Source organism: Salvia hispanica, chromosome 5 (genome assembly GCF_029641045.1).
Source record: "Salvia hispanica isolate PSC_SH4W2 chromosome 5, Shi_PSC_v1, whole genome shotgun sequence".
NCBI classification, from domain to species: domain Eukaryota; kingdom Viridiplantae; phylum Streptophyta; class Magnoliopsida; order Lamiales; family Lamiaceae; genus Salvia; species Salvia hispanica.
Genome location: NC_142696.1, coordinates 3,835,698 through 3,850,184, shown reverse-complemented (window position 1 = coordinate 3,850,184; position 14,487 = coordinate 3,835,698). Strand labels below are relative to the sequence as shown.

Genomic DNA, 14,487 nt, shown 5'->3' with positions numbered 1-14,487 from the left:
TAATTCGTGTATATTTCATATTAAAGGATATAAGCTTGTGAATTTTAGCTTGGCCTCTTACTAACCTCTACAATTTTTTTATTTTTTTTTGCAGCCTATGATCTGTTCCTGGAATGAGAAGAAGCAGTCCGTGCCAGTTTCATAGAATTGAATTAAGCCAAATTACTACAGTCACAAATGTTTTACCATTAAATCTGCACCATCTATCAAACAAAGAGTTTATGTGGATTATTAAATAATTTGGTGTTATCATTTTGCACAAATTTGTCTGATTTTATTTTGTTGTACATATGTCTTTAGTCCATTCAACTTTGTTTTGCAAACGATTAGTTAACATTGGTGAATCCATTAGTTTATGGCTAGTACTTAATCCATAACATTTAATTCAATAAGTAAACGTTTTGAGGGAGCTTAATCTATTGGAAGTATTTGTTAATAATAAAAAGTCAAAATTTTTTAAGAACGTCTTCCTTTAGATTTCAAGCTAAGCATGCATGCACAAAAGCCGAGTTAAGAAATTTGGAACTAAAATAGCTTAGCACTATTTTTTTTAGGGTTTTTGGCTTTTTAAACCAAAACCTTTCTCCGAATTCCGGTTTTTCCCATGAACTATGAGATTTGTTTTTAAAACCACAAACTTTCATTTCGTTTGGGTTTTTCCCTGGCGGGTCAACGGCGAAACCCGGGTAGTCTACGTGTCAATTTTAAGCCAATTTGTCATTAAAGTGGTTACTTGGATCCTATTTGGCACAATACTACATACAGTCACAATTATTTCATAACAAATGACAACTTTTGAATAAACAAAACACAACTTTAACATTTTTTCACACACCCAAGACGCCGGAGTTCTATTTTAGGGTTTAATTGGCTGGCTGAATTCGATTTTAGGTGAGTTGGGTAATGTTTAAATGTGATTGAGTCTAAAACGAGTCGTTTTGGGGTCCTAAATCCGGCATCCATGTCATTTTTTCGACTGTCCACGTTGGACAACTTATCTATCGGAAATGTGTTATTCGGGTCGGGTTGGGAAAATCCTAACGAAATGAGAGTTCGTGGTTTTAAAAACAAATCTCATAGTTCATGGGAAAAATCGGAATTCGGGGAAAGGTTTTGGTTTAAAAAGCCAAAAACCCTTTTTTTTATTGGAAAGTCATTCAATGTACGTTGATTTATGCAAACGATCTACATAGAGAACCAACGAAATTAAGTTCGGTTTTGTTTTGGTTTGGTTTTAGGTCAAAATATTATGTACTTTGGTTTACACTAATACATTTGATATTAAAAACGAACTAAAATAGTGGAATATATAATACTACATCTGTCCCAACTAAGTTGAGTCATATTCATATTTGGGAAATCCGAACTGTGTTGAGTCATTTTTTTTTTACAAGAATAAAAATATGTAATCACTATTACTTTATTCTGTCACCTACTTTACTTTCTTTTATCACTCCTACTTTATTCATTTCTTCTATTTTCACTTAATTCATTCAACACAATTTTTTATTCTCTGTGCCAAAATTTTTTACCTTAACGTAGTTGAAACGGAGGAAATAGTACTAATAATAGCACATGGAAACTCATTCCCCCTCATATTTTATTTTAAAACTAATATATAAAAGTAGGACCCACTTGCCATTAACTTTTTCAACCCACTTTCTATTACGTTTCTTAAAATCCGTGCCTGGTCAAATGTGACGAATTTTGGGGACGGAGGGAGTATCATATTTCCAAAATGAGTGCAGAAAATAAAATGACTCTATTACTGAGGAGCGAGGAGTAAAATTTAATTTAAGTATTTATTTTATTATGATTAGTGTTGGATGATTTTATAATCTTAAGTTGATAGTATATTTATTTGATTTTAGAAAACGTAATATCATTTGTATGGGCTATCTATCTAAAAACAATTGGGCTTCATGGCCTGTAGTTGGTCCTGACCCGTTTACTAAAAGAATGATTGGCCCAGAGTTTGAGATGTGCATCTTATTAGTTAATCACTTTCCATATAGAATGATTAAAAAATACACAAAGAAAATTAATCTTAGTTAAAACTAAATTTTAGTAGGTTTAGTGTGATATACTCCTTCCGTCCCATTAAAGATGACTCACTTTCCTTTTTAGTTTGTCCCAACTAAGATGACTCATTACTTAAAATGGAAACACCTTTATCTCTACTTTATTCACTCTCTCTTAGACTACCCCCATCGGTGACTATGGGATGGGGGTGGGGCATATAGGACAAAATAGGGAGTATTAAAAATAAATCAAAAATAAAATTGCCCAACCCAACCCCCATTTTCATGGCTTGTCAGTCGGCCCACCCAAGAATGAAGGCCAAATGACACTTGTCAACTTTTTATTGGTTTCATGTATTACTATTTTTAATAATGTACATGTCTTAGAATTGTAATCTATAAATATGAAATCTAAATACTTTTGAATGTTTTGAATATTGTGAATTTATGAAATTTTTATTACTTTAAGTGATTAATTTTAATTTATTTAATTACTATTATTTTTGTCTTTATATATCATTTCAAAACTCATGTGAATTATTCTTCCAAACATTCATGTCAGCTCCTTTTCTGAAAAATTCACGTGAACTAGTTCATTTTATTTATGATTAATTGTTATTTTTTTTTATTATTTCTTTATTATTTGCTACTTTTTTATTATGCTTCATTTTTTCTATATATATCCCACTAAGCATGCAAAACTCTTCACAAACAAATAACTTTCTTTTCATTCTTGTTTTGATAAATTTGGTTTCATGGATCCAAATTATCCAGACTATCGTCCTTGTTTCTCAAACCATCAAAATTCCCAAAATTATCAACAATTATCAGAATATCCAAACTCCCAATTTTTTTCAAATCCGGAGTATTCACAAAACCTTGAATTTTCTCCAAATTTAAGCCAAATTCCTACATCTACTGAAATTCCCACGTCTGGAAATATCACCCGCAATTTGTTCGGAGATGTCCAACAAGCGAACAAAAATCAGAGGAGCTCAAAAAATCTAAGTTGGGGTGTGAGAGAAGACATAGCACTTATGTCTTCTTGGGTCTACACAAGCGAAGATAGTGTGCGTGGTAAAAATCAGAAGGGAGATACATTATGGCTAAATGTCCATAAATTGTATCATGTTTGCCAAGCAGAAAATCCAGGTGAAATTAATAAAAGAAATATGGACTCTTTGAAGGGTCGATGGAAACGACTTAACGGAAACGCCAACAAATGGGTGGCTGCTTGCAGAGCTGCCAACGCCCGAAAAAGGAGTGGCATGAGCGACCAGGATATTGAGAATGAAGCTCATAGCATCTACAAAGGCGACGGAGGCAACGGCTTTCAAGATTTGATAGTGTTTAATGAAGTTATGAGTAAACATGAGAAGTGGAGTGTTCATGATGCAACACAGGTATTTCCCGACAATGAAAATTTTGCTAATGAACAGGATGGCAGCAGCTCAAAGAGGACAAAGACTTCTGAATCCGGCAAGTATACTATCCCTTCAAATCCGGAAACTCCCACATCTGGACATTCAACTAGTTCCCGACCTATAGGCAGAGACAAGGCAAAAAGAAAAGGAAAAGGCAAGGTAACACAATCTGATTCTATTAATGCACAATGTGCTGCAGATCTTCATGCACTTAGGCTAGCTAAAGATAATGAGAACGAAATAGCAAGGGCTCGACTGCAGCTAGAACGTGAAAAGCTGGATAAGCCCTCTATGAAGATGTACCAAAGAATATTGCTTAAGTTGTTGGAGAAAGAGCACTTGTCCCCAGAAGATCAAGACATGAAACGCAACCTAACGGAGATTGTGTTTGGAAAATAAATGCTTTTAGTTTGAGATGAGTTTGGTGTGACAACAAGTTATGTAATAGTAGTTTGGTGTGATCTTAGTTGTAGTAATATTTGTATGGTGTGCTTTTAATTATGTAATGTTAGTTTTGTGTGATCTTAATTTACTTCATTTGGTGTGATCTTTGTTTGCACTTTATGTAACATAAATTTATGTAAAATAAATTAGTGTCACAAGAATTTTCTGCAAAAGTAAGTGGGATGTCACAAACTTCAAATTTTACCACATGGATTTGCAGATATGAGTTTGATATCACATGCATTTACTAGTAAAAATAATTATTAAGATGTCAGGAACATTATTTCTCTATCACATGCAAAAGTAAGTGGGATTTCAGAAACAATATGTCACATGCATTTTCTGGCAAAAGTGATTGAGAAGTCACAAGCGTAATTTCTTTATCACATGCATTTTCTGGAAAAAGTGATTATTATGTCACAAGCGTAATTTATTTATCACATGCATGTTCTGACAAAAGTGATTGATATGTCACATGCATTACTGCAAGTATGTCTATCACATGTCTTGTTGGAAATATGAGTCAGATATCACATGCATTATACTATTAAAGTTATTGATATATCACATGCATTACTGCAAATGTGTCTATCACATGTCTAGATGAAAATATGAATTCTGTGCCACTTGTAAATAGTATTTAGTTTATAAATAGCTTGTGAATTCTTTTTGAAGATAACACCAACTACTTACTCCAATTCCAAAAAATGTCTTCCAGTGAAAACTCATCACTTTCATCAGATTCAAGTTCTGATGATTCAAATACCATTGCACTCAATCAATGGGAAGAACGAGTTTCTCAACAAAATCATCAAATTTATACAATTGTTGAGAATATGTTATCTAACATTCCCAATCTAACTGCAGGGGTCCAAGCTTCTAGAGTAAGAAAAAGGTATTGTGAAAGGCAACGCGAGATTGGTGCTGAGCGTTTGATCAATGACTATTTTGGTCCCAACCCGACGTACGGACCAGAGGTGTTTCGACGCCGATTTCGCATGCACAAATCCGTATTCCTTCGGATAGTAGAAGCTGTGACTGCTAACGATGAGTATTTTCAGGAGAGACGCGATGCTACTGGGAGACAAAGTTTGTCCTCTTTACAGAAGTGTACAGGAGCTATGCGGGTGTTGGCGTATAGGACATCATCCGATGTCGTCGATGAATATTTGCGGATGAGTTCAACGGCGACAAGAGATTCTCTAATGCATTTTGTTGATGGTGTTATTTCATGTTTTGGTGCCACATATCTTAGAAGACCTAATGAACAAGATATGGCCAAACTTCTATATGTAGCAGATCAACGTGGTTTCCCAGGCATGATAGGGAGTATAGACTGCATGCATTGGTAGTGGAAAAATTGTCCTAACGCATGGGCTGGACAATATACAGGGAGAAGTGGAAAACCAACGATCATTTTGGAAGCTGTGGCATCATACGACTTATGGATATGGCATGCATTCTTTGGGACTCCAGGTTCGTGCAATGATATTAATGTACTCCATCGGTCTCCTGTTTTTGATGATGTCTTAGAAGGTCGAGCACCATATGTTAATTATGTAGTGAATGGTCATCAATATAATAGGGCATACTATCTTACTGATGGCATATATCCTGCATGGGCTACATTTGTCAAATCAATCACTTCCCCACAAACTCAAAAGCATAAGTTGTTCGCTCAACACCAAGAGTCCATTAGAAAAGATGTTGAGCGAGCATTTGGAGTCCTACAAGCACGTTTCGCATTTTTGCGACGGCCGTGTCTTGTATGGGATAAGATTTTGATGGGAAAAATTATGATGGCTTGTATCATCATGCATAATATGATAGTAGAAGATGAACGTGATATGTATCAAAATTATTATGATGCCACTGAGTTTATTGAAGATACGCATACAAGAGTACATGAAGAAAATGTTGAAGCCTTTTGCTATTCCACTCAACGGATCGGGAGCTTGTCATCATATATGACTAATCGAGCTCAACTCCGCAATAGAGAAGCTCATATTGCTCTTCGAGAAGATTTGATTGAGCACATTTGGAATAAATTTGGCACAAACAATTAAATATGTACTAATGTTTATCTTGTTTAAGCTAGTTTTTTTTTCACTCTTCTTTGTATTTTGGTTTGTTTATTTCTATGATCATATTATATTTTTTAATGTGTGTAATTTATTATTATATTGTGCTTTAATTATTTGAATATCTAATATTTTTTGTTTTAAATTTGAATCATATACTTTTTTATTATAATTTGTAGACATTATTTAATATATTTAAATTAATTATAAATCAAAATATTAATATAAAATATATGAAAAAGAAAATATTGGGTTGGGTTGGGTTGGGGTCACTGATGGAAGTAAAAAAAGTTGATGAGGGTTGAATTGAGTGAGGGTTGTGTATGTGGAGGATAGAGAAATGAATATTTTATTAAAAAGTTGATTAGGGTTGGGTTGGATGAGTGTCACGGATGGAGATAGTCTTACTTTACTCTCTCCTCTCAACACACAATATAAATTTGCATAAAATCCTGTGCCGCCCAAGAAAGGGGTCATCTTCCTTGGGAAGGAGGGAGTACTACTTTCGTGATAAAATTACACACTTAGGGTTGGTTTGATTGCCCTGATAGGGTTAGATAGTCCCTATTATCCATGCCTATCTCTTGTTTGATTGCCCTGATATTCCTATCTCTAAGCCCGAAAAAAAGTAAAAAGCCCGCCTAGGCCCGGTGGACTATCTGGAAATTTGGGAATACACTATCTCACTAAAATCCTCCGATAGCAAGCTTTTTGTTCATGATAGTCATAATTGCCCTCCTTTCTCTCTCTGCAACATTCATCTCTCACCCACTTTCACTCCCACTTTCTCTCTCTTCTCCAACTCAACTTTGCCATATCTATCTTCTGTAATTCCCTCTTCCTCTCACCCTCTCTCTACTCTATCAAGAAGACCACATTGCTTCCATCTTCTCTCTCCGGCAGTAGTAGTGGTGTTGCTTTTGCGAGCTGCTGTCGGACACATCCACCGCCTCAGGACTGATTTTGTTGAGTTGGGCCTCTTTTGTGTTATTCGTAGGGGGAAGTGACGAGAACCAAACGAATTCGAAGGCTCGCCGCTGTTTGATTGTAGTCTCTCGCCCGTCGACAGATTTCTTCCTCCGCATGTAGAAGATTTCTTCATCCACCGTAGATGAGGAATTTTCTAACTACATTAGTTTTTTTAATTTTTTGCAACTCATCCATTTCTCGTGGATTGGGGTGGGAGCCTGTCGATTTGTTGTGTGTTCTATCGACAAAATTCTATGGGTTTGTGTTGTCTTACAAATCTTCTTTATTATTTTATGATATTTTGAATATGATCTAGGATGAAATTGTTTGGATTTAGAGAAGAAGAAGATGTATATAAGAAAGCTTTAATTATGTGCCTTAATGAAGAATAATCAAATCAATTTTGCTTTAATTAATAATAATACTTACCAATCAATCGGGAATCATTCAATTTATTTAATTAATCAATTATATAATTAAATTAATTTTAAAAATATACATTTAAGATGTATAAAAGAAATTGAATATATAAGGGTATTTTTGTCCTTACAATTTTATATCTACAATTCTAATTTGTGTATCAAACAACATTTTAAAAAGACTATCATGACACTATCTTACTTTCGGCCTGAAAACACTATCTCTATCTAGTTTTCTTGTATTATACTCTCATACCAATCAAACGCACCCTTAAAGAAAAGAATAAGATTAGAATGATCTAGTGAAATATGAGTTGAATGATCTAGATGAATATATTACCAATTACTAAAAATATTAAAAATGAAATGAGATACTACTATTTAATTACGAATATTCCAAAATGGAAATATAGGGCATTTAATGGTAGGCGAAGGAAGTAGTAACGTATCGTGGATGGTAGCTAGTGTTGATTTGAAGTCATTTCATATCTTAAGGGACATGTTACACTAAATGGATTGGATAAAGATAACTGCTTCATGTTGGTTAAATCAAGTACAATATCTTATTGATTATTTATTCTTAAATTTATGGAAATAACATCGAGCGTGCATTATTAATTATACTCTACTTAGATTTATTGATATACTTTTTATTAGCACTAAAAATAACTACAATATATGTAGATAGACTATAGCTATAGGAGAGCACATGATATCAAACTAGGGGCGCACAAAAAAGTCGAAAACCGAAATATCCGAACCGATCTAAACCGAATTTTGAAATTCGATTTGCTTTTTGCAGTTTTTTGGTTCCGTTCGGTTTTGAAAATACAAAAATTTCAGTTTTTCGGTTTGGTTCGGGCAAAAAAAAAACTGAATAACCAAATAACCGAATTATATTTTAAATATAATATTATAAATATATATTATATTAGTTTAATATGTTAAATTATATAATATATCTATACGTATATATATTCTTTTAATATATTTTATATAATATGTATTTGACAAACACGGATTTTGCATGTTTTTAAGGGCTAGATTTGACTCGTTTTAAATGTCAATCATGTAAATTATGTTATTAAATTGCATATGTTATACGTTTGGTATTTTTGATGTGTTTGTTGATAAATGATAGAAAAAAAAGGTGCAAAAAGGCCAAGGTGCAGCAGCCTCTGTTCGAGCCCATTCTGCCAGCGATTTTGAAGTCCAATCAGTACTTAGTTCATACCATTCTCTTCGTCTTTGAAAGTGCTTCGCGTGGATTTCTCGCACATCTCAATCGGAGTTCTGTGGAGAAAGTTATGGCTATTCTACGAACATTGCGCAGTGCAGTCAAAGCTGACGGGAATTTAGGCGGAAATTCACGGAAGAAAATAAATTATTATATTGTGAAGCCAAATCTTTCCCATATCTTGAAGGCCACGAAAATTAACCTTTTTCCAGCCTATAAATACCTCTAAACCTAATTTTAATCTTCATCTCAGAGCCTCCAATCCTTCTCCCTCTCTACCTTCTTCCATCCCACAATCCACACATATAATCATCCATCTTCCATTGGAGCGGAGCTCTGTAGATCCAGGCAAGAGAAGACTGAAGATTGAAGATTCAACCTTGGGTTTTATCAATTTCTTCCATGTCTCGTACTTTATTTGTAGTTTTTACTTGTCTATGAGTAGAACATCTTTTGTGGATTTTTTGGTGAGGATATTCAATTGATTTTCCTTGTTAGCTCTTGCAGTTATTTGATTTATCCTTGTGCTTATTATATTCAATTGATTAGCTACATTTTGAATACATGTTAGAGTTGATTAGAGTACTCGGGAGAAGAAATAGTTGACTTGGAAAAGGGATAATTCACACTTTAATTCAATAGAACTCGGGAGAAGAAATACTTCTTTTTTTCTTTTAGTTATTAGTTTGTCCCTATTAGTAATCTACAGTACGTAAATGTTTATATATATAACTTTTTTTAGTTTTTCTTTATATATATATATATATAAAAAAACTTGAACCCACACTTCAAATTCACGTCACGTAATCAAAGTCCTTGACTTCTACCAATTATTCGTGTGCTCAAGTGTCAATCTACACAAGGTATGTTCTCGTTTAATTTATGAGCTTTGATCTTGAATTTTTTTTCATGAATGGCCTTGTTGATATATATATTGGGAGCTTGGATATGAGTTTGATGGGTGATGATTTAATTGGGATTTATTCATGGTGAATTTGTGAGCATTGGAATTTTGTAAGAAATAATTGTTGGGTGTGCTTGAGTATGTTTGATCTTGGTGGACGAAAATTTGAATACCCCTTTGACTTGATTGTTGATACACATAGTTCATGTTTATAGTATTGTGAGACTATTTTATCTTGCATGAATTGTGTATATTTAGTTGTTTTGCTTGATCATGGTTTATTGTTGAAAATTCTCGCAATTAATTGGGGGATAGAGAAGATAATGAGGGGATGAAAAATGATAATGTTAAGGTAGATAATTTGATTTGCACATTTATGCCATGATATGATTAAAGTTTGGGGGATTGCCACATATTATGCATTGTACTCTACTACAATTTTCTTCACTCTATGCTCACATTGCGAAATTATAGGTACAAAAGGCATCCCAAAGAAAGTCCCGAGAATGGGGATAATTTATGAGCTTCAAAGAACGTCAAGCTAAAGACGTTAACCAAGCGCTTGTTGGGAGGCAACCCAACATTGGTATCAATTTTTTCGCTTTTCTTTTGTTGTTTTAGTTTATTTTGTTTTTTTAGTTTACTCACGTCCCTACCGACTTTTCAAACTTATTCTTAACGTAGTTTTGAATAAGTTTTGGGGGGGGGGGATGAAGTGGTGGACCGTGAGTTTAGTTGTGTTTGTTAGTTTTTTATTTTTATTTTAGTAAACCCGAGGTGAATCTTGTCATGAGCATAACATAGAAAACTTAGAAATACTCATGTTTAGGGACATTAGACCGAATTGCCTATGATAAAAAGTTTCTTTTATGTGTTGGTTGAGTTGACTTGATACATTGATTTGAAAGTTTTGTGAAAAGGTGCACAATTAATGAATTGCTTGTTTACCTTGAATCATGCTAATACCTTGTGAGACTTGAGTTATAAATTTCTTTCTTGTGTGATTTATCTGCAGTCATGTACTTGTTTCTAGAACTTGCTCCTAGTCTGCCTAAGTCTACATAGTGTTTAAATGATAAAAGAGGACGTTAGGCCATCCTTCTTAGCTACTTTATATATCCAAGTTTATGACCTTACTCAAAATATTTTTCCTAGCTAGCCACTTTGAGCCATTAAAGCCTTTTTCTTTGGAAGCTAAATAAAGGGGAATATCCATACACTCTTGGTGAATTTTAGTTTATATTCCGTGAAAAGAGTTGGAGAGATAAGGTAGAAAAAAAAAGTAGTGTGTTTAAATGTTAAAAGTACATAGAGATTTGTGGTTTGAATGAGATATTTGGTTGTGCATAAAAAAAAGAAAAAAAAGAAAGGATGTTTTAAAAAAAAAATGAAAAGAAAAGAAAAAATCAAAGGAATTTGGGAAGTGGGAAGAAATTTAGACAAAGTCTAGAATTTACTGAGATTCGAATTGTCGGTGAGGTGCTATATTTGATGTAGTAGTCTAGTAGAAATTGATCACTTTTGCTATGTTTGGGTTTAGTCACTTTTTAGCCATATTTCCCCACCTTACCAAAGAGCCTACATTATAACCTAAAATAAAGACCTTTCGGATTTTTGATTTTAATCACATCAAGTAGAGGAGGGATCAGACTTCGAGCAAGCCTATGGTAAACTTTGCATGTTGCATGATCTGAGAGCATACACTTTTTCCAATAAACACTTTGAGAGTGAGCGATAAACACACTTCTAAACACTGTGAGCGCGTGTACTTCAAGGTGATCAACGAGCTAGTAATGAAAATGCACTAATAAGATTTGCTTGATTTGATTTGTATTATAGTCAAACTCTTTATTTCTCGTTACAATTTTTGAGGCAACTATGAAGTCTAGTTCTTAGCATCCGTGTTTCTTAATTTGTTTTTCTCTTGTTTTGTTTGAGGAAAAACAAATAATTAAGTTTGGGGGAGTTGACAAACACGGATTTTGCATGTTTTTAAGGGCTAGATTTGACTCGTTTTTTACTGTCAATTTACCAGCGAAAATTAGCAGCAGATATAGTATGTTGCTGTTAGTAGCAGATTGGGGGCGGAATATCCGCTAGTAATTGTACTAGCTAAATTAGTAGCAAATCTATGGTGGATTTTGATTCCTCAATCACGAGTCATAATTAGCATCGTATATAGCAACAGATTGATAGTCACTAGTAATTAGCAACAAACAAATGTTGCTAGTAATAAATTACTAACAATATTGCTGTGGATTGATATTCACTAGTAAGTAGCAACGGAAAAATGTTGTTGGTAAACAATTACCAACAGAATTACAACGGACTTGTTTGCACTGCTAAGTAGCAACAAATAAATTTCGTTGGCAATAAATTACCAACAATATTGCAGCGGATTGATATTCACTAGTAAGTAGTAACATACAAATGTTGTTGGTAATAAATTACCAACAGAATTACAACAGACTAATTTGTACTGCTAAGTAGCAACTAACAAATGTCGTTGGCAATAAATTACCAACAATATTGCAACGGATTGATATTCACTAGTAAGTAGCAACAGTTAAATGTCGTTGGTAATATATTACCAACAGAATTACAACGGTCTAATTTTCACTAGTAAGTAGCAACAAACAAACGTCGTTGGTAATAAGTTACCAACAATATTGCAGCGGATTGATATTCATTGGTAAGTAGCAACAGATGTAGCAACGGACAAATGTCATTGGTAATGGATTACCAACAATATTGCAGCGGATTGATATCCACTGGTAAGTAGCAACAGATGAATGTCGTTGGTAATAAATTACCAACAGAATTGCAGCGGGACAATTTTCACTAATAAGTAGTAACAGACAAATGTCGTTGGTATTAATACCAACAAATTAGCAACAATAAATGGTTAAGCGACTAGTTAACAACCAAAAATTGCAAAATATTACTACCTCCGAATTACAAAGGTTTTTATTTTTAAAATACGGAGATAGTACTTAATAATAACTCCGACTTATTATTATTATTATTATTATTATTATTATTATTATTATTATTATTATTATTATTATTATTATTATTATTATTTGCGTTAATTTAGTATAAATTAGTATATTTTAATAATAAGAAGAAATATTCTATCATACTCCCTCGTTAGTACACAAGTGATTGATTTCCCCTTTTATGTTTGTTTCACCACTAATAATTAATTTTCCTATTTCACAAAAAAAATAATAATATTTCTTAATTATATTATTCTCTCTTTATCCCTCCTACTTTTATTCTCTCTCATTTAATTTAATAGTATGATTTTCTAAAATCTAGTCTCCAAGAGGAACCAATCATTTATAATAGTCACATGACATTGCTGATGAAATTTATTATAATAGTCTCAAGACATGTCGCTAATGAAATTTATATTATGAAATCTATTACTATTAGTTAATTGTGAGTTCTGTATTCTCTTTCTTTCTCATTATTGAGCTTTTTGAATAAAACTAGTAAGGTAATTATGTACATGTATATATTATCTTAATTCGTAGTGACTAATCTTTAATTTACTAATATTTGTGTAAATGGTAAATTTTGAAATTTTTATTTATACTAATTTTTTATTCTAATTGTAAAAATCTTGATCCAGATTAATGATCTATATTAAAGTAAATTAAAATTGATATATTGGGGTTATTCGGTTGACAACTTAATCCTAGATGGATTGACATGACAACCAAACGACACCATTATTGTATAGTATAGCATATTCCGCAATATTTAAATAATTGAATAAATAACAATCCTTCAAACTATATCCTTAAAGTCATCGAATTATTAAAAATTAAATATAACAAACTAATGACAAAATAAACTAAAATATTTAATTAATAAATTATTGTTAAGAGGAGAAGTGACTAGTGTAATCTACGTTATTTAGTAATACTCTACGCAAATTTCCTTTTATTTAATATAGTAATACTCACGCAATATTTCCTTTTATTTATTTTATAGGTTTATTCCAAGTTCTTTTTCTTAAATCCAGCGGCTGCCCTTCATTGCGAAGAAAAAGCCTTCCACTGACCTCAATCCGCGAGAACGAGGAGAAAAACTAATATCAACTAATATGTTGTACATATTCCAAGAGTTAGATAAATAATTGAATATGTATTTCTACTTTCAGCTTTATGATAAGTGATAAGTAATGAATTTCAATACCATTAATTAGTCCTTGGAACTAAAAAGAACCATTTTTCTTTACGGAAAATTATTTTAGTTAACCTACTAAGCAAAGCCCAATATTATCTAACCCTAAGACATACTATTAAAACCTAAATATTAATTCATACTACTATATATATATTAGGTCAATCTCCCACCATAGGTTAAATAGCACACAACTTATAGCCGCTACTTTCATCTCTGCTACTGCTGTCCTCAATCTTCCTCACCGGTTTCTGTCCTCAATCTTCCTCGCACGGTTCTCTCTCTTAAATCTTGCTTTTGATTTTGCTAATGCATTATATATACAAATGATGTGAATTTTGATTGCTTTATATGAATATCATACACATGTGATTGTGAATATTGATTGCTTTTGTCCTTTGTTGAGTAAGAAGAATATTACACTTTTTAAAAGTTAGTAACATATTATTATTATACTATAAAAAGCTCGAATTTTTTTTAAGATGTGGACAAGTTGTGCTATATAAACTACCTTGTATCTGTGTTGGTTTGCTCACATTAAGTGTAATTAGTTTTAACTTTTTTTGCTAATATATGTGCTAGCGACATATCAATGATAGGTTATAACATAACTGATCTATTCTCTTAAAATGACAAGTCTTTATATAATTAAATACAGTTAATTTTCTTTAAGAAAATTAGTTGACTATTGATAAGGCTAATTTCATGCATTGGTTATATAGTGAAAAACATCACATTTCTGCTGGATCTAACAAGTTTTGTTAAGCCAGGTGTGTGTGTAGCGCTAGATCCAG

The 14,487-nt window shown here is 32.7% G+C and overlaps 1 protein-coding gene and 1 pseudogene across 1 annotated transcript; both read left to right on the top strand.

The window, feature by feature from the left end:
• Positions 1-2,439: 2,439 nt before the first annotated feature.
• Positions 2,440-4,065, top strand: LOC148924225 (uncharacterized). The gene has a single exon (XM_089058675.1). The coding sequence runs from the start codon at positions 2,777-2,779 to the stop codon at positions 3,842-3,844; it is 1,068 nt and encodes a 355-aa protein (XP_088914801.1). The 5' UTR covers positions 2,440-2,776; the 3' UTR covers positions 3,845-4,065.
• A 531-nt stretch (positions 4,066-4,596) lies between these two features.
• Positions 4,597-5,955, top strand: LOC148924224 (uncharacterized; annotated as a pseudogene).
• Positions 5,956-14,487: the final 8,532 nt, after the last annotated feature.

Coding starts and splice junctions, on each gene's coding strand:
- LOC148924225 (XM_089058675.1), top strand. CDS start 2,777: ATGGATCCAAATTATCCAGACTATCGTCCTTGTTTCTCAAACCATCAA.